Source organism: Astyanax mexicanus, chromosome 14 (genome assembly GCF_023375975.1).
Source record: "Astyanax mexicanus isolate ESR-SI-001 chromosome 14, AstMex3_surface, whole genome shotgun sequence".
In the NCBI taxonomy this organism is placed as follows: Eukaryota; Metazoa; Chordata; class Actinopteri; order Characiformes; family Acestrorhamphidae; genus Astyanax; species Astyanax mexicanus.
In genome coordinates, this window is record NC_064421.1 from 26,713,552 (window position 1) to 26,734,888 (window position 21,337).

The 21,337-nt window shown below is 38.1% G+C and overlaps 1 protein-coding gene across 6 annotated transcripts in view; it reads left to right on the forward strand.

Annotated features, from left to right (window-relative positions):
* Positions 1-21,178, forward strand: part of kidins220a (kinase D-interacting substrate 220a) — a 131,615-nt gene extending 110,437 nt beyond the window's left edge. For all 6 annotated transcript variants that reach the window (XM_022672832.2, XM_022672835.2, XM_022672836.2 and 3 more), the window contains 4 exons: positions 7,038-7,166; positions 9,990-10,088; positions 13,280-13,498; positions 18,429-21,178. In XM_022672832.2, the coding sequence (XP_022528553.2) occupies positions 7,038-7,166; positions 9,990-10,088; positions 13,280-13,498; positions 18,429-19,424 (1,443 nt within the window). In that variant the 3' untranslated portion in view covers positions 19,425-21,178. The remainder of the gene's footprint in view (positions 1-7,037; positions 7,167-9,989; positions 10,089-13,279; positions 13,499-18,428) is intronic.
* Positions 21,179-21,337: the final 159 nt, after the last annotated feature.

Consider the following 21,337-nt stretch of genomic DNA (forward strand, 5'->3'; position numbering starts at 1 on the left):
CATTTTCCTCGGGTCCTGTCAGGTCGGGCTCTAGAAAATGGTTTGTGAAGTAGTCCTAGGTTTTTTTTGTTTTTTTTTATTGCTGTTTTTTTTTATTTTATATAAGGCTATGGTGTGATAATCACAATAGTGCAAGCTCCTCCACTTGTCCACTGGTTAATACTTGGTGCGTCGTGAAAGCAGCAGCCTTTTATTGACATGCCCTAATGCGAAAGCTCCGCACATTGATCAATCACCGCGTACCTAATTTTTCGAACTACCTTATTTTGAAGGCAGAAATCCGGAACTACAGGCAGCTTAAGCCCTATCCGGGCAGGATGAGTTTCTCAGGGGGACGTCTGTGAAAAATATATTACACTTCTACTCAGTGATAAAACTCTTGCATTCGGACTGCAATTGAAAATGCAGGAGGACCAGTAAGTTTTTTTTATAATTTCTCGGTCACATCACATCGCGGTAGCTCCTCCATTTCCACACACTGTTGTGTTTTACATGGATCTCCGTGAAAATGCACGTCAGAAATGTAATTACAGTGGGTGACAGTGGACAAATAGTTATTGTATTAAATGTGAGGTGACGAAACTCAGAGATGTGCATGCGGACTGGACTAAATTTACCGGAGAGCCACAGAGTTTAGCGAAAAACAGTAGATAATTCAGCCTGTAATTTTCTCAGAGGAAGTCTGAGAAAGACACATACATGGTCATTCCAGACAAGAATAAAATCACAGAGGACCCCCATAAAAGAGAAAATTACCCCAGGAACCCCTGAGAAACTAATCCTGTTTAGAAATGGCTTATATTTAGGACTTTTTATATTGAGTTAAGTTTTTTTTTTTTTTTTTAGGGTTCAAGCACCGAAGGTGCGTAGAACCCTATTGTTTTTGCTAAGATTTTTCTTCTTCTTATTATTATTATTATTATTATTATTATTATTATTATTATTCTTTTTCTCCTGTAAAAACAGTTGTGCAGCCTAAACCGTAAGTCATAGAGAAATGAAACTTGGTAGGTAGATGTAGGATCAGTGCATCTCGGTGGACAACAAAAATGGCACCGATTGGTCAAGTGGTGGCGCTATAAACAAGGAAATTCATTTTTCACAATTTTCTCAATAACTCAAAAACCATAAGACCTACATTCAAAATTCTTTTTTTGGTGGATTCCTTGGGTCAATACCAACAACTTTCCAATTTGGACCATGCACTTCCGTCTATATAGATTTTGTGCTAATTTGCATAATATGCAAAACCTACTTTTGCAAACTAGTCCTAGGAATTGTGACCAATCCATGTTTGGTATCAAAACACTCGTGAGAGCATGCGCTTCAATATTCATTAAGAACAAGTTGAAATATGTAAACAATATGGCCGCCATATGCAAATTAGTCCTTCCGGATATATGCCCCATTCACTTCAAGAGGTAAATTTGGAGCACTGTTTCTCAGCAACCGTGCAACCTAGCAAGTTGAAACTTTGCATGCAGAATCTATCATACAGCCTCTAAAGGATGTTCAAAGGGCAACTTAATCAATCAACATGGCTGAACACCATCAGCCAATCAGCATTCAGCAGACATTTTGGCAGGCTGAATGTTGCCCAATCTGGATGATATTTGGCAGTTATGTTCAGGTGGAGACACTGTAGTGACCTGCAAAGTGCTGAAACAATCCGCCCACTGGGGGGCGCTGTTCCAAAAAAACGAGTATATGTCAATCATGCTGTACTATTTTGACATCTAATTGTTTTTGCCATATTTAGTACAGTGGCTCTGACAAATTTCTCAATACAACTATGTTTAAAAAGTGCTTTGTTCATTCATAATTGCTAATTGTTTGAAAATAGCTATATTGAAACTACTCTCTGGATATTTGGCCTATCACCTCCATTTCAGTCTTGCTGCACACTGTAGAGTCTCTAGGTAAATGTTCATTAAAAATATTTGTGAAAATTTCACATACAATACTCTCCAGGCATCAAGCAATCTGTGCGTCCTTGGAATTTCTAACCTAAATTGCTGTAACTCTGCAGTATTTGCTGTAATCTCACAATGTTAAAGACCTCTGTACAATATCACTCTGATGAAGCGCCATTTAATACAGAACTAGATTAAGAATAACTTGACATTACATGTCATATCAGAACATTCACTCCTTTGTGCCTCTTCTCAACATTAATAACAGGTGAAAGACTTTTGATCATTTCTAAATGTGACAGAATGTCTCCAATTGTGTTAGACCTTCTTACACATCACCATCCTATGCTCTAGTAGGCACCATTGTGCTAGTTGGTGCTTGATGAAGCGCCATTTAATTCAGAACTAGATTTATAATAACTTCGTAATTACATGTCATATCAGAACATTCACTCCTTTGTGTTAATTTAAACTTGTTTGGTCAAACATTTCAGCTTGTTCTGCAAAGTTTCAAAGGTCAATCTGAATACCACTTTGTGAACATTCTGGTTGAAGCCACCTGATCAATACCAATAACATGTAGACACCTTTTGACTAGTTCTAACTCACTTAATGAATATCCTACAAAGTTCACTAGATTTACATGTGAATTTAAGCACTGATCAGGTTGAAAGGCCTCTGCTCAACATTAATAACAGGTGAAAAACTTGATAATTTCTAAATGTGACAGGGCATCTCCAATCATATTAGACCTTCTTACACATCACCATTCAATGCTCCAGTAGGCACCATTGTGCAAGTTGGTGCTTGAACCCGATGATTGCCGCTTGCGGCTATATTTTTTTTTTTTTTTTTTGCTTTATCTATAAAATTTTGGTCTTGAAGATAGAAGATTTTGCACTACAGCCTAAATGTATTAACCACTTAACCAGACTCTGTATGTAAGTAATATATTGATTTTCTCACCCTTATATTGATATTGATTTTCTCACCCTGCATTAACATCAGTTGCATAAGCCCTACAATAAACACTAATTTAAATGGTTACAAAAAAAAATTCTTGATAGTTTTAAAATTAGGTCTAATAGCGTAGAGTAATGAACCTAGTGATCCGTGGTATATAAACATATATAAACGATAAGGTTTCCTTTGTTTTTGTCAGTTTTAGAGCTTTCAGTACTGCCTAGAAATAGGCCACATTTCATAGTTGCATAGTTGCTGGATGCAAAGCTTTCACTTCTCACAGCATTGACCTTTACCATAAATCTTATTCCTCATTCGGCCTTGCTAGGAAAAGTTCTAGTTATTGGAAGGGATTTCCCCAGACAACAGACTTTCATTATCTCTTCCCAGAACAATGCTAGTGGCCTTGTGTTGACACATTACATTTCGCTGTTATTCTAAATGCGCATGAGCAGCTTCAGATCACTTGTTTCTGCCCTAAAATGACTCTGATTTCCCAGCTGCCATGATTGTTATTGAGCAGTGAAAAGAGAGATTAAAATTCTAGGCCACTTAGGTGCACAGACTGGCTGTGTGTAATTCAGCTGAGACGAAAATACAAATACATGAGATGAGCTATCTCTGTTCATATATCAGAATTTCTTTACACTGTTTTATAGAGTATCACTAAAGTGAGAACACCTCTCAAATTTCTGCAGATATTTAAGTATATCTTTTCATGGGACGACACTGACAAAATGACACTTCGACACAATGAAAAGTAGTCTGTGTGCAGCTTATATAACAGCATAAATTTATTCTTCCCTCAAAATAACTCCATATACAGTCATTAATGTCTAAACCACCAGCATTAAAAGTGAGCACACCCCTAAGAGACTGCACCCCTAAATGTCCAAATTGAGCACTGCTTGTCATTTTCCCTCCAAAAATATCATGTGACTCGTTAGTGTTAGTGTTACTAGGTCTCAGGTGTGCATAGGGAGCAGGTGTGTTTAATTTTGTAGTACAGCTCTCACTTTCTCTCATACTGGTCACTGAAAGTTCCAACATGGCACCTCATGGCAAAGAACTCTCTAAGAATTGTTGCACTACAAAAAGATGGCCAAGGCTACAAAAAGATTGCCAACACCCTAAAACTGAGCTGCAGAACAGTGGCCAAGATCATCCAGCGTTTTAAGAGAGCAGGGTCTACTTAGGTCACAGCGTCACATCCAAATGCTTGCATGTTTGAAAGATAGCGTAAAAGTAGAAGTTTGAAGAGGTGGGGATCAGCCTGTCAGTGCTCAGACCATACGCCGGACACTACATCAAATTGGTCTGCATGGCTGTCACCCTAGAAGAAAGCCTCTTCTGAGGTCTGTACACAAGAAAGCCTACAAAAGTTTGCTAAATATATTTTAACAAAGAACATGTTACTGGAACCATATCCTACAGTCTGATGAGACCAAACTCCATACCCAGGTGTGGAAAGGTAGTTCTGTAAAATAATGGTGGCCACACAAAATATTGACACTTCAGGAACTTTTACTAAGGGGTGTACTCACTTTTGTTGCTGAAAGTTTAGACATTAATCGCTGTGTATTGAGTTTTTTTGAGGGAAGAATACATTTACACTGTTCTATATAAGCCGCACACAGAATACTTTTCATTAAAGTGTCATTTTGTCATTGTTTTCAAATGAAAAAGTATAATTAAATATCTGCAGATATGAAAGGGGTGTACTCACTTTTGTATGGAGTGTCAAATAATAGCTAAAATGGTATACTCATATATAATGGTGTAAAAAGGGTTTGTCCCCTTCTTGATTTCTTATTTTTGGAACGTTTGTCACTCTTAAATGTTTCAAAACAACATTAACTGAAACATCGTCTTCATATTGCAAGAAAACATCTTTATGATCCCCAAGACATTTAGGAAAATATTCTGTGGACTGACAAGACAAAAGTTGAACTTTTTGGAAGGTGTGTTTCCGTCACATCTGGCATAAAACAAACAAAAAAAACTGCCAGAAAAAGGACATCATACCTACAGTAAAACATGGTGGTGGTAGTATGATGGTCTGGGGCTGTTTTGCTGCTTCAGGACCTGGAAGACTTGCTGCGATAAACAGAACCATGAATTCCGCTGCCTACCAAAAAGTCCTGAAGGAGAATGTCCGACCATCTGTTCGTAACTTCAAGCTGAAACGAACTTTGGTTCTGCAGCAGGACAATGACCCAAAACACACCAGCAAGTCCACCTTTGAATGTTTGAAGAAAACCAAAGTGGAGACTAATGTTTTAATTTGTTTGATGATCTGAAACATTAAAGAGTGATAAACATACAAAAAAATAAACACTTCTTCACACCACTGTACTTATACTGAAGACCAGCATTACAGGATTTTAGTCATGTAATAATTAAGCTTTTCCAACATGATTTCCCACCAAATCAAATCCTATTTTTTTCCCTTCTTTTGTTTGTTTTTTCCTTCTTTTGACATGCTGACTGAGGAGCAGAAAGACTAACACTTCGGCCCGCTCCTGGTGAACACAGCTAACATTAAAAGCTGCTGTTTTCTGAATCATCATGTGTGGAATGTCTCGCTTTATTAGCAACCATCCATTTAAAGCTCTTGGCACCACTCTTCCCGCTGGCTACGCAAGACTCGCTGTCTTGCATGTAAGAAGATGCAGCCAGCTTGATCCAGTTGATGATGCTGGCACTGGTTCCATCTGTACAAAAAAGGCTTTATGAAGAATCTATACTAAATACACTGAAATAGCAGTGAAATTTGGCATCACTAAAAGAGAAAAGTTCTGTGTAGCTATAGTTTGATTCGGCCTTGGTAGTGGAGGTTTCTAGAACTTAAGTTCTGAAGTTCTTCAAGTCTTCAAAAGCTTGAAGTTTTGTTGACTCTAAAAGTTTTTTGCTTACCTAGGAGACAAAGATGTGGCAGGACAGACGTTCAGTAGCATTTGGAGTAGAATAAAACTCTCGGGTTGTCTCAAAGTAGACTATAGTGAAGTTAAAAACATTCAGAACTATAGGTCCCTATAAGATTTTAGGTCTAGTATCTGACTATATAAAAATTTGACTATAAACTTGGAAAAACTGGTAATAGGATTTATTCTACATTTATTCTACATTTTTTTGTCCAGCTGAGTGTTTTAGGACATATTAACTGTCTTTATTATTACCTAATAAAAGAACAAATAAGTAACATAACAGTAAAGTTCATCTCTGGAAAAAATAAATAAAAATAAGAGACCACTTAAAAATGATGAGTTTCTTTAATTTTACCAAATTGAAAACCTCTGGAATATAATTAAGAGGAAGATGGATGATCACAAGCCATCAGACCAAGCTAAACTGCTTAAATTTTTGCACCAGGAGTGCAGACATAAAGTTATCCAAAAGCAGTGTGTAAGACTGGTGGAGGAGAACATGCCAAGATGCATGATTTTAACTGTGATTAAAAGCCAAAGCTCTGAAAGCTCTGCGTCTTTTTTGTTTTGTTCTGCAAATAAATGCTCTAAATGACAATATTTTTATTTGTATTTTGAGAGAAATGTTGTCCGTAGTTTATAGAATAAAACAACAATGTTCATTTTACTCAAACATATACCTATAAATAGCAAAATCAGAGAAACTGATTCAGAAAATGAAGTGATCTCTTATTTTTTTCCAGAGCTGTACAGGTAGAAAATAACGTAGATGTAGATGAGTGTATACCCATGCTATAAATCCCTGTTTCATTATCTAACCCTGCAAGCCCCTCCATTGCACTAATGCTCATGTAAAGAAGAGACATTAATTACTGAGATCAGGTAGAGAGCTGAGTAGTTGTGTAATTGGGAGAAACACCTGTAAACACAGTGTCTCTTGATGGACCCAGTTTAGAGCCGTAAATAGCCCTGCATTTGTATTCTTCGCTTGCTCTCTCAGTGGCTGTCACTTTATATTCACATTTCGGTAGCTCTGCTCGCTGCCCCGGCCTGATGAAATCCTGCTGTGGTCGGATTGGGCCCCGCTGCTCTGCATTCTTCACCACTGGCACACTGCTTTTTCATCCCATGGCACTGGCTGCCACACTTTCTGTGAGATTGTAATGGATGGATGTTGATTTCAGGGATGAATGAGTAACTGTCTGTTTGTGTGTGTGTGTGTGTGTGTGTGTAGGGCTCTGGAGCTGCCGTACCTCCCGGCCCCCTCAGCTCTCTCAGTATTGAGGGTGTGTGTGAGAGACTCAGGCATATCGACGGGCTGGATGACAGCATGCTGGAGCAGTACACCACCACTGTCAAAAAGGTACACCTTCACCCCCCTTCCAGAAACATCTGAATTTCTTATGAGCTTGGCTTAAGCGCAGACGTCTAAGAACGTTTTTCAGACCGGGTGTGTCTGTTTCCTGAAAGATACTAATTTAGATCAAATTAATATTGTACTTTTAAAGTATTTTGCTGTAATTTGAGCAGGAGATTATAAGTATAATCTTTCCTGATTAATACAAATGATTAATTTGGTTCAACTTCAAATGTTTTAATTGTCTCTAGTAATTGTGTAGTTGCACATTATTAATTAATGTATTACATAACAGTGTATCATCCAGTGAAGTATGCATTACTACAGATTAATTACACTTGTACAATTATAATTACACAGACAATATTTGTACCCCAAATAGCACCTTATGTATGAATTTTACCAGTCAGGTATTAAGGAGCAGTAAAGTCACTCCGCTGAAGTGCAGCGTTATAAAGGAGTTTCAGTGAAGTTTTTCTCCAGCACCAAGGCTGGAGCAGTATTAGCATTAGCCTCTAACCATGCTAAGCGCTAGCTCTTTCGTTGTTCAGAGGTGAGTATTATCAGTCTGTAGCCTGCACGTTTACTGTGTTAAAACAAGCTACTGTACATGCACTGTAGGATGGCAGTAAACTGTAGGATGGCAGTAAACACAGCTAGAGATAGCGGTTAGCTGCTAATGCTAATGCTGCTGCACCCAGCCTTAGTGAAAATCTGGAAATCTAAGCTTTCTGTAAATAAACACAAGGGCTTTACTCACCCAAATGAACAGTTTTCATTAGAGATGTCTGTGTAGATTCACATCCAGTGCTCGTTGGAATGTGTTTTTTTTTTAGGAATTACAGATTTGTTTACTTAGCTTAGAATTTTTTTTACTTATTCACCACCAATCAGCGGCAAGAACTGCTGAATTAGTAGGAAAGGAAAACATGGCGACACCCCTGTTCCTTACTAGTGTCGCAAAATAAAATTCGGTGCACCTTATGTATAAAAAAAGACCAGAAAAAAAAAACAGCTGTATGTTCATAGTGTGCCTTATAATCCAGTTCAAAAATGCGTATTATATAATTCATAATAAAGATTTTTAGTATTAAAAACAGCCATAGCCCTAATTACGTACCAGACATATTTCACACACACTTTTACATTATGTGAAACACTTTATGATCACACATTATGTGAAAAACCATTATACAAAAATCAACATTAACACACATATGCAATAAGATAACCTGTAAAAATGTAATTAACCTGTACCAATGCTTACTTCAGCAGTAGTTACACTGTTATTACATGGCTTGTTCATTTGTAACTACACAATTATAAAACAGTTAGAGATGCTTATTTTAATAGGTGAAATATATACATTTTTATGCCATAGAGAAAAACAAAACCACTTCTAATGGTTCTCAAATCTTGATGCAGTAAATAAATCAAAATATTTAGTTTTTAAAGTGTTAAAGAAAAACAAGTGTGATTAATCAGAGTTAATAACAGAATGATGTCATGATTAATCTGACTATATTTTTTAATCGATTGACACCCTTTTTGGATACTGCATTTAATTTGCAGTACATGCACTGAATACATTGTACACTGTATTGTCTATAATTGAAGCTTTATGACTTAGGTACGGTCTGCTGCTAATAATGGGACTAAAGCAAAATTGTCTACTAAAAAGTAGGATCTTTGATTGTTAAATATATACAGCTCTGGAAAGAATTAAGAGACCACTTCTGTTTCTGAATCAGTTTCTCTGATTTTGCTATTTATAGGTACAACATTTCTCCCAAATTCCAAATAAAAATATTGTCATTTAGAGCATTTATTTGCAGAAAATGAGAAATATTCAGTGGAATAATCCTGGTTTTTAATAACAGTTTTCATGCATCTTAGCATGTTCTCCTCCACCAGTCTTACACACTGCTTTTGAATAAATTTATGCCACTTCTGGTGCAAAAATTCAAGCAGTTCAGTTTGGTTTGACAGCTTGTGATCATCCAGCTTCCTCTTGATTATATTCCAGAGGTTTTCAATTTTAAGTGGTCTCTTATTTTTTTCCAGAGCTGTATGGGAGTGATGTTTATGTAGTAAATTATTTTTTTCATGGATGCGTATGTGATAATTAATATGAGATGTGTTGTACAAGAAAAAGCAAGGTGTATTGGTTCCCAAAACCAGGGAACCACTGAAATAAACTCTTTCTAACAGATTTGTCAAGTACCTTTCTATAATATACAACATATCCTTTTACTTGCCGCCATTGAAAATGAATGGCTTCCTTTGAAAATGCATGCTAGTAGACATATACCCTGAGAGGTCAGGAAGTCTAATGGTCATAAATTCCCTGCATTGTTTACTGAGAGAATAGAGCATTGATATTTCTGCTCTTGGGCAAAGGACTGAAATCAGCATCAAAACATCATCTACTTATATCGTAAAGACCAGACTTATTCTTATCTCCATGTGGTGAACACAGGTTTTACCTTAAGGGCCTGTTTTCCACTGAACACCATCTGAAGGGTAGTGGCAGCGACATGACTAATGCCTTCAGACCTTCAGATCTTCATCGTTCAAGCTAGCAGCTGCGCAGCGGCATCACTAACACTCAAAGATGTCCATTGTAGTAGTTTAGCAAGCGCCCTGTCACCCAAGCTGCACCAACAAGCACCAAAATAAAAGCCCACCACTTGTTTTTCCAAGGATCCGCAGGCGCTAATAAATAAAAAGCTTCTCAAAAAAGAAGCTTCAGGGCGTCTGTGATGGGCACAAGTGCTGGTAGATTTCATAATCAGTCTAAGGTCAGCTTGTAAATGTCTGCACATCCAGGCGAACATCAACGGCCGGGTCCTATGCCAGTGTAACCTGGATGAGCTGAGGAAGGAGATGAACATGAACTTCGGAGACTGGCATCTCTTCAAGGCAGTGGTAAGATTTTGAACTGTACAAAGCCAAATCAGACAAAGTTGGCACTGTATGGAGTTTATTACATTATTATATTGACTTTTATGTTATTGTAGATTTTGTCAACCTCAGATATATCTGATCTGATGTTTTGTCTGGTAAACTTCATTTCATTTGTTAATAAAAGTCCATTCCTGCATTTCAGCTCTGCTACACATTCCAAAAGAAGGTTGGGATGGTAAAGCATTTACGACTGTGTAATGTTGCATTTCTTTCTCACAACACTTAAAAGAACATTCAGGCACTGATGAGACCAAGTGATTAAATGCTATTTTGTCCAGCTGTTATTTTGTCCTATTCTTTCTGCAAGCGCTTCTTTCAATCCAAATTCTGCACACGTCAGGAATCCAGGCAGGCCAGTCCAGTATTTCATTTAGTTTCTACAGTGTAGGTTAATATTAAAGACATCAAAACAATACAGGGACACATATGGTATTATGTAGTAAACAAAAAAAGTGTTTGCCCGCCACAATCCCCTGATGTAAACCCAACTGAGTTGGTGAAAATAAGACAAAATTTACAATGTAGAAAATTATTAAAAAAAAAAGGGAGAGAGAAAGAAAACACATTGAATGAGAAGAGGTGTGTCCAAACTTTTGATTGGTACTGTGGATAAACAGTGAAATGAAGTTGACCAGACAAACCATAAACTGTCTTGAGTTCAAACTGTCTACAGTGAAATAAAAGTACATATAAAAAAAAAATTCTATACTGTTCATATAGAGCAGGCTTATTTTTTTTTATTATTAGAATTCTTTTATTTTATTTAATATTATGGCATCATTTAATTCATCTTAAACCACCGTCCCTGTACACTTATAGTCACACACACACACACACACACACACACACACACACACACACACACACACACACAAATACACACCAGCGTCTGATACGGGAGGGCTTTTCACAGCCCCTCTTTCGAGAAGGAGGGTGATGCGCAGTTGAAATCAGGAACACATGTAGCTTGTGTTGATCAGATTTCCATTTGTGCTTCCACAAATGAATGTTGTGTTGCCAGCAAGCACGCAGCCATCTGGTCCATGATGGCGGCTTTCTGAATGAAGGAAGGTTATTGTCAGTGGGCGCTCGGTATCCAGTTGAAGATCTGAATAGCTTGACTTTTATGAGAAAGTAGCATTCTTCACGCTGGAAACACGTCCATGAGAAAACGCACGGGCACAGGACGCGGACTGGGGGACTCAAATTCCGATATTCAGCTTCCACTTAGTCCCGTCATATTTGGATTTGCTCTTGTGAGGATGCTAAGCGCAGAACAGGAGGACTAATGAAATAAATGAGCTAATGAACAAAATTAAACGAGGGCTGATAATGAAACCTGTAAAGAAACCTCTCTTAATTGTTCTGTGACTGCATGTACACCATAGAGCAGGGGTCCCCAGCCTTACTCCTGGAGCCCCTTCACAAAGCATGCTTCGTTTAGAAGCCTTATTCTGATAGGATTAGTTCATCAGGGGATGTCTGATAAACTAAATAAAAATTTTATGTAGTGTCTTCTCAATAATAACAACAGTAAACTGCAGTAAAATCACCCGAGGGTGATAAAAGATTTTAATTCTTAAAGTGGAGATCTGAATAAAAATAGAATAAATAAAAAGAGAGTCCCCAAGAAAAATCTTGTTCTTTAAGGCAGTAGTTTGCTCCTCTATTATCAGAAAGTTTTTTTTGTACTTTGAGCTTGAACTTTTTACTGAATGTAAAAAAATCATGTAGATTTATACAGCTGTAATATTACAGGATTTTACAAAAATATAACCTGACATGTTCTCACTAGGAAATGAGCATTGTCCTGTTTGCTTCACCAGAGCTACACAGTGCAGTTCACAAACAGGACCAGAGTAGCACAGAGATTACACAGAGATGCTGTAATGCATCAGAGTTAGGATGCAACTCTGATACATTACTCTGATGCGGTTTTAATATTTGTCATATTTTGGAAATAAACTAAGTAACAAAAACTAAGACAATGAAACAAAAACCAAGGACTAACAAAAACTGAAGACAAACCAACAAACTAACAAGCAAAATAAATATAAACTATAACAAACCAGAAACACTGCAAGAACAAACAAAGCAAACAAACTAAGTAACCGAGCAGAATCAAACAAAGCAGGAATGGGGATCAAACCAATAAGATAGAGGTCAAAAGCACAAACGAGAATAAAAAAAACCATATACATAGGGTACATATACATTGTATACATAGGGTACATATACATAAACAAAGACAAGGAACGCCTAGGAGGATAACAAGGGGGCGGGGTTACAAAAGAGACAGAGTTGGGAACAATAATGACAAGGCAGGGCTTGGGTGATAGGCAAGAACACAAGATATGAACAGAAAAGACCAATAAACTAAAGCTAAGTTCACATTAGAAGCCACATTGCTTAAATCTGATTTTTTTGCTCAAATGTGATCTTTTGATGGAGTATGGAGCAAACAACTGGTCTGAAGTACATGCTCAGGTCGAGGAGGAGAAAAATGGCCAGTTGGTTTGCTTTTGCTGTTCTTGCACCAAGAGATGTGTGGGTACGAGAGAGAAGCACTAGCTCATGCATAAAGGCAAAAAGCTGCATGAATTCAGATTTGACCGTTCACATTCATGTCGCATGTTCATGGATCAGATATGTATCCGATATAGGATCACATATGAAAGTGACTCAAATCTGATATGAAAAAAATCACTGAACTCGGTGGTTCTAAGGTAATTTTAGTCCCGTCTGGACTGACATCTATAAGCTTCGTCATCCAGGTTTAGTAAAATAGCTATTTGTCCACTGCCACACACCGTAATTACACTTTGGGCACCTTTTCAACAGAGATCCACTTAAACACAACAGCAAGTGGAAATGGAGGAGTTACTGAACGCGATGTCATGTGACCGAGAAAGCCAAAAAATTCACTGGTCCTCCTGTTTTTTCAAGAGTAGAAGTGTGAAACATTTTTCGCAGACGACCCTAATTCCGTCTGGCTAAGGTGTTACAGGCAAAAATTGTTTGTAGGTTTGTGGGAATAAGTGATAATTGCATGAAGCTATTTGATGACTGTTAGGTTTATTACATGTTGCTTTCAAATCAGTTCTTGTGAGCATGTTTCAGCATATCTGTGGTGCTGTGATGTTGTTTCTCAGGTTCTGGAGCAGAGGCAGATGGAGAGTCAGCTGCTGCAGGACGAGTGTGGAGCAGGCAGTGAGCAGGGCAGCAGCATCCTGACTCAACCTGATCCCACCTCCCTCCCCCCTGCAGCCCCACAGGAAGGAGCTCTGCACTACAGCCTCAACCTCAGCTTCGAGGAGCTCAGCACCGCCGGCCTGGAGGAGCCGGTCCGCCAGCCCGTCACCCAGTGGACGGTGGGTACAGAGTTATAACACTGTACATAACACTGTGTATAAATTCTATAATCCTGTGTTCTCGGCTTGAACTGACGTGTATTTCCTTAACTCAGGTCAGAGGCCAGATGCATACTGTGGATGTATCTGTGGACAAATAATGTAGATTATTATTTTTTATTGTAGCTGAGCAATGAACATGTGAAAATGAACATGGATTAAAAAATTGAAATAAATAAAGGCATATATAAATATAATATAATATAAAAAATGATTCAATTATGACTTAATTAATGAGATAAAAAATAGTATAATAAGGTATAATAATGATTTTTAAGCAAGAATACAAAAAGTAAAATAAAATTACAATCAAGTTGCATTTGTCTGGTCTGTCCCTGTGTTTATTCACCTTCATCTGCACATGCCCTGTGTTTATCCCGTGTCTCCGCCCCTGTTGCGCACCTGTTCGTTTGTAGCTCCACCCCCTTGTTACCCGGTCCCAGGTGTTTCTTCTTTCCTGTCCCTTTCTGTATACCAATGAGTCTCCTTGGGTCTTCCCAATCCGTGGTTGTACGTCTTACATCAGTCAGGTTACATATTTCCTTCGTATCCTTTCTGCTTTCTACCTGACTCAAGTAAAACAGTTACAGGATAGAAATTCATTTAAATTTTCAAATAATTGAGTGACACCAACGAGATGAGAATTGTTGTTATTTTAATGAATGAACAGCTTGCTGTTGCTTTGTAGCTAAAATCAGATTTCTCCAAGTCTTCTATAAAAACTTTAGATATACTTTATAGCTGATCCAACCACTTACAGTGTGTATAAAATAATTAACTATTCATCATTATTATTATTATTATTATTATTTAATTATTGATCATTGTATAGATACTACATATCTTCTCTGTGGGCTTCCTTTGTAGCACACATTTCATTCACACATTTCATTCTCTCACATTTCATCTCCTTGCTACAACACAATTATTATTAGCAAATGAAAGAAGTTGGGCAACAAAACTTCTTGATGAAAATATATTGCATTCAAACTGTCTGCAATTACTTGATTAACAGTTAAGTAAATGTAAGAAACACTGCGTTTCAACTCAAGACTGGTGTGAGTTCACTGGATGTTTTGGATAGTAAATAGAATAGCTAGATTTGAATTGTAGCCATCATGCCTCGTGCCTCGGTTCCAGTCACAACTGCTGAGTCAGAAATCTTATTTCCTCCACAATGAACCTTTTTACTTCAGATCGTTCTGAATGGCTTACTTTACGTCACTGTGACTGAATAATACAGACACTCAGACACAAGTGAAATTTCCCTTTAAAGAGCCAGCTCACTTATTAGTACTTCTGTGAAATGTAGCTGTTACATGGTGAAGGAAAAAAACCCTCATGACCCTATTTCCCTACATTGCAAATCAATACTGAAGTCATCCAGACTATGAAGGAGCACATAAGGAATCATGTAGTGACTTAAAAGTGTTAAACAAACCAAAATACTCTGTGAAGCAGCATTTAGGTGCTCTTATCGGGGGTGCTGTTAACTTGCTGTTTCTGGGGCTGGTAACTCTGATGAACTTATCCTGTGTAACAAAGGGAACTCTTGACCTTACTTTCCTGAAGCGGCCCTGATGTGTGCCAGTTCCATCATAACGTTTTTGATGGCCTTTGCAACTGCACTTAAGGATACAATCAATGATCTTTAAAGTTTTCTAATTGACTGATCTTCATTTCTTAAAGATTTTTTTTCTTTAATTAGTAAACTAGTTCTTGCCATAATTGGATGGATTAGAACATTACTCAAATAGAGCTGTTCACTGTATACCAACTCTACCTCTTCACACCTTTACAACCGATGTTCTCAAACACATTAAGAGGAAAGAAATTCAAGTAATTAACTCTTGACGAGTTCAGCACAGCTGGTAACTGAAAGCCATTCCAGGTGACTCTACCTCATAAAGCTGACTGAGAAAATCCAGCCAAGATGTGCAAAGCTGTCATTGAATCAAGAAGTGCCTACTTTAAAGTATCTCAAATATAAAACATATTCTGCATTGTTTAACACTTTTTTAACACTGATATGTTTTTTTCTTCATGGTTTGGATGACTTTAGTATTAATCTACAATACATAAAAATTAAAATCATGAAAAAACACTGAATTTAAGTTGTGTATTTATACTGTACAAAAAGTGAAATTAACATAGTTCTGCACCTTCCCAGCCAGGTGAGACATGAATTGCTATAGCAGTTGGTCAGTATAATCATTTTCAGTTTAATCTGAATTAAAACAGCAGGTGTGAAAGTTGCTGTGAACCATGGTCCAAAAAAAGGACCAACATTTGGTCCAAACTCAGGAAGTCTCAGTTCAGATCAACTGAATTAGTGGGAGTTATCATTATCCATTCAACAACAAAAGAAAAAAAAGAATGGGTGACGTGCCAAAATCTAACACAATTTATGCTATTGACTCCTGTATCTACTGTAACTGTAGATTAGCCTTTTTTTAAAAAAAGAAATAAAAGAATGTGAGGTTAATGCGTTACACTCATTCTGCTTTGTGATGCAAATCCATGCAAAGGGGAGTCGAATTCAGGCAGGGAGGTAGTATTTGGCATAACACCTGAAAAAAGAAACTCACAAAACTGACATCAAACCATTTCACAAACCGATTAGTGTGAAGTATAGAAGGACGACGCAGGTCCATGTAGATAATGTTAATTAATGGTAGAGCTGCTCACTAAATTGAAACCAAAACTGTCAATCTGTCGTTTAATTTTCGCAAAAATTGACAGTATGCCTTTTAATCCGGTGCGTCTTATGTATGAACTCTACCAGTCAGGTTGTAAAGAGCAGTAAAGCCACTCCCCTAAACTGCAGCGTCATACAGGAGTTTTAGTTTAGTTCTCCAGCACCGGAGCTGGATTAGCATTAGCCACTATTTCCTCGTTCAGAAGTGAGGATTTTCGGTCTGTAGCCTGCTCCTAACTCCGGCTAGCACTGCTGGAGTAGCATTAGCATTACCCGCTAACCATGCTCGCTATGTCCCCATTCAGAGGGCAGTATTATCGGCTCGTAGCCTGCTCCTTACCCTGGCTAGCACTGCTGGAGCGGTCAGCGGCTAATGCTAATGCTTCAGCCAGTGCTGGAGAAATTCCGGAAGCAAACGGAAGCGCTTTACTCACCCAAATAAATAGTTTTTAGGAGAGAAATCCATGTAGAGTAGTTATTTACTTAGCATTGTTTAGCTTAGCTTTACTTAACTTAGTTAGCCACCCCCCACCACCACCCAGCGGTGAGACCTGCTGAATTAAAAGTCCCTTATATTTCTTTTAAAATGCGCCTTATAATCCACCTTGTAGTGCAAAAAATATGATATATGTGTGTATAATTTAACAAACACATGAACCTTGGACACACATACACATACACGCACACGCATGCAGCATCATATATATATAATTATATATATAGGCAAGTGTGTTCAGGTATATGCTTTACGTTCTACACCACACACACACACACACACGCTGGCCTATAATTATAATGCGTTCTGCAAATACACTCTGATACAGCGTCTCCACGCCTGCTCTCTCGCTCTCTATCTCTCTCGCTCTCTATCTCTCTCGCTCTCTCTCTCTCGCCGAACAGAGAAGCAGGACTGGGCTTCTGCTTTTCAGTAGTCTATCAGCAGAGTGAAAATAGCCTGTGGTTTACTGGGTGACAAACGGAGTGTTCTCTGACCTGGATGAGCAGAGGAAGTGATGAGCTGACCTGACTCAAAGACACACACACACCCACACCCACACACACACATTCACAAACCCACGCACACATGCTCTTAATGTAGGGCAGCGTGTGAGAGGCCCTTTCTGTCACATAGGGACGTCTATTTCTGCTCTTGCCATGTTCACACTTAGAAAGGTGTCACTCTGCTTTTACCAGACAAACACACACACACACACACACACATTCTGCAGAGTGTCAGCAGTGCTGCCCCTTTTCAGTACTGGTTTTAACAAACGTTCACACACTTGGCCTTGCTATTTCCCCAACGACATCTTTAGAGCCATTCCATTATTAATGTATTTATTTTTATTACGTATATAACGAATATATATATATATATATTTTATTACGAATATATATCACATAAAACGCCCAGAAATGATTGTAGCTTTCAAGCAATGGCTGTTTTTTTTTAAAACTACATATAATGGCAGATAAAGCTGAACATTGAAGGAGATGCTTCTAATTTTAAAACCTTAACAATTTAAATTCAGTTTGCTTTAGACCATCTGTAATGTTGCTGTTTGCTGATAGAGCTTCTTTAATGTTCTAGTTCTCAGTTCTCAGTTTTCTTTATGATGTTTTTTTTTACATTGTGGTGATAAGAAAACTTAGTAACCCAGTTTACTATTGTTGTTTATTTTATTTATTTATTTTTTACAATGTGGATATTTTATAATATATCTCATTTAAAATGGACCAATATAATTTAAAAGCAAACATTTTTAATAGTTTTTATCAACAAAAAAGTTTGATAAATGGTCTTAGATACAGTTTGAGATAACATTCAAGCAGCCTAGGCCAAATTATATGATATGACCTGACATTTCATCTGGTGTTTTCTTAATAATTAAGAATTAAACACAAATTCTGCAATTAAATATGACACCATGTTATTATTAAATACTATAACAACTTGAGCTACAGTGTCAGTAGCTTTCAGTTCTGTTGTTATTATCCAGACTTCATTAAAATCACTCACTGTTGTTTCTACTCTCTTCTCTTCAATGGTCCCTAAGTTAATGTATTAATGTATAATATTGTTTTGATTAGCGGCTGTATTTGGTAGTTCTCAAAGAAAGAGTACCCGAGAGTTTCCTTACAATGTCTTTTAACATGTCTTCTTTTCTGTGTAAATGTCATCTGTCCCTTTAGGTTGCAAGTCACAGGACTTCCAGCATGACCAGCCTGAACTCTCAGGAGTCCTCCAACGACATCAGCAAGCTGACAGACAGACAGCAAGCCGAGTACCGCAGTGCCTACCAGGAGTACATTTCCCAAATGGCTCATGTGGAGCTGGAGAAATCAGCCCAGACTATGCTTGGCTCTGAAGACAAGGCCAAAGGTGGAGATCAGGAGGCCTGCAAGCCCTTTAAGAGAAACCACAAAGCTGGAGACAGCATGGCAGACTACGCCAATGCCCAGGACGCTGGCCTGCTCCATCCCATCACAGAAGAGGACGAAAAGCCCGAACGGAGCGGAGCTGGCCGCAAAGCAGCCATAGTCCACGGGCGTTTCCGCAGCGTGCCCTGCCAAGAAGAAGAGGAGGATTCAGGCCCAGAGGAGACAGATGCCACCCCTCTGCTCTGGGAAGACCACAGGGCGGCCGGAGAACAGCCGCTCCAGCCGAAAGCTGTAAAAAGCTTCATCTCAGCATCCACACTGGACAAGAAGGAGTCTTCAGATTCAGGCATGAGGTCCAGCGGGAGCTCCTCGGACCACTCCCTACAAGACGATGAAGAAGAGGAAGAAGCAAACCTGCCAGATAAAGCAGAGGCCCAGCAAGATGGACGTCTGATCCAGCTGGAGTTAGATAGCCAGGCGCATAAGCGTCTGAGCGGCCTTCAGGACCCGTCAGTAGCTCGCATGTCCATCTGCTCCGAGGCCCCGTCTGAGGGAAGCCCCCCAGCCAGCAGCCCAGAGGAAAACTGGCCCGTCTCAGCCGTCACCAACCTGAACCGGGCTACCAGCAACGTCCTGCTGAACAACAACAACGTAGACGAAGAGGGCCCGACCGAAAGCACACCGCTCATCATCGGACCAGGGACCGCTACAATGCCCAACCAGAACCTGCTTGGCAGCCGTCTGATGAGAACAACGTCTGGCGGACGAGACGCCGAGGGAGCTGAAGAACGGGAGAGCGTGCTGTGAAGACGGTCATTGACCCATTGAACGTTCTACCCTTCAGAAAAATCTGATCATCAAATCTAGTTATCATCTGCTACACATACTGTACCAGTCAAAAGTTGGAACATACATTAAATGTAGTGTTTTTTCATGATTACTAAATGCTGACTAAAAGTCATCCAAGCTATGAAGAAAACACGTATGGAATTATTTATCATCTTGGTATTTTTTCAGTTTTATCAGGTAGAGTCACCTGGAATGGCTTTTAGTTAATTACTTGAATTTCTTGCCTTTTAATGTAAGAAATGAAAGTCAGTCAATCCAAAAAAATTCAAGAACGGAAGTATCCTTAAGTGCAGTCGCATCAAAACCATCAAAACCATTCTGATGAAAATATCTATATTAGACATCACATTTTTAATAATGTATTACAAGAAAAAATTACAATATATAATAATATAATAATGTATTGCGATATTGATATTTTGTCCCACCCCATAGTAGTGATGGATTGGTGCACAGGAAAGCTGGAGTACTTTCATTCACTTTTATTCACAAAAATATCAATATTTGGTGCCACGTTTTTGATGATATATCACAATATTGATATTTTGTCCCAACCTATAGTAAATGGATGGGTTGCTACACAGAAAAGCTGGTGTAGATATCAGTTTCATTGTTCAAAATATCAATATTTGAGGCCATGTTTTTGATAATGTATCACAAAAGAAAAACTATACAATGTATCGCAATATTGATATTTTGTCCCACCCCTTGTAGTGACGGATATCTACACAGTAAAAGCTGGTGTGGATATCACTTTCATTCGTAAAAATATCCATATTTGAGGCCACGTTTTTGATAATGTATCGCAAAAGAAAATCGATACAATATATCGCAATATTGATATTTTGTCCCGCCTCTAGTAGTGATAGATTGCTGAACAGTAAAAGCTGGTGTGGATATCACTTTCATTCATAAAAATATCAATATTTGAGGCTACGTTTTAGATAATGTATCGCAAAATAAAATCGATTCAATATATCGCAAAATTGATATTTATTACTTCTGTCCCACCCCTAGTAGTAGTAGTAGATGGATTGCTGCACAGAACAGCTGGTGTAGATATCAATTTCAATGTTTCATAGTCACACATAATCTTAGCACTGAAGGCTAATCATTAGAATTGTATAGAATGTGAATGTAAAATCTGTAGGCAAATCTGCATTTTATGACAGATTTTATGATTACATTAATGACAGATTCAGTATAATAGGTCAGTTAGTGTTTTCGGACAATCTAAAAATAGCGTACAGAAATTTGTCGCGTTTTAGGGATTAGAAAAGCGTGAAGAGCAGTGAAGTAGAAGTGAGATTGTAACTGTTTTATAGGCCGTAATTAGTAACAGTAAAGCTGTTATCGTGGTCTCCTCAGTGTATCAGAACTCTTAATTAGCAACAGGTTAGTGTGACACTAAACATGAATGGGTAGCTCATTAGTAGACCATTATCACAGTGAGGAGGATATAAATGTGTTGGGTGGTGTTGTTGTTGTGATGTGTATCCACTTCAGTCTGCTATTTATTAATAATCATTTGTGCTGATCAGTGTTAGTTCCGGTGAATGAAAAAAAGAAAAGAAAATAAAAGAAGAGAAAAAAAAAGAAAAATATAGAAGCTGCCAGAAACTTGCATGCTCTGTAAGTGTGGAGGAAAGTTGATGTTTCCTCAAAATGCACTGGGTTGCGTTTAAGGAAGTAATAAACTTTTGTGCATTTCACTCGTCTTTATTTTGATCTTTTTCTCTTTTTCATTGCTGTTCATATAAAATAGATAAATAAAATTAATCCACACAACATTTAGCAATTGTGAGCCTATATAATGCTTAAATGCTGTTTTATTGGTTTCTCTGACTGTATTTAAGAACAAAATGATATAT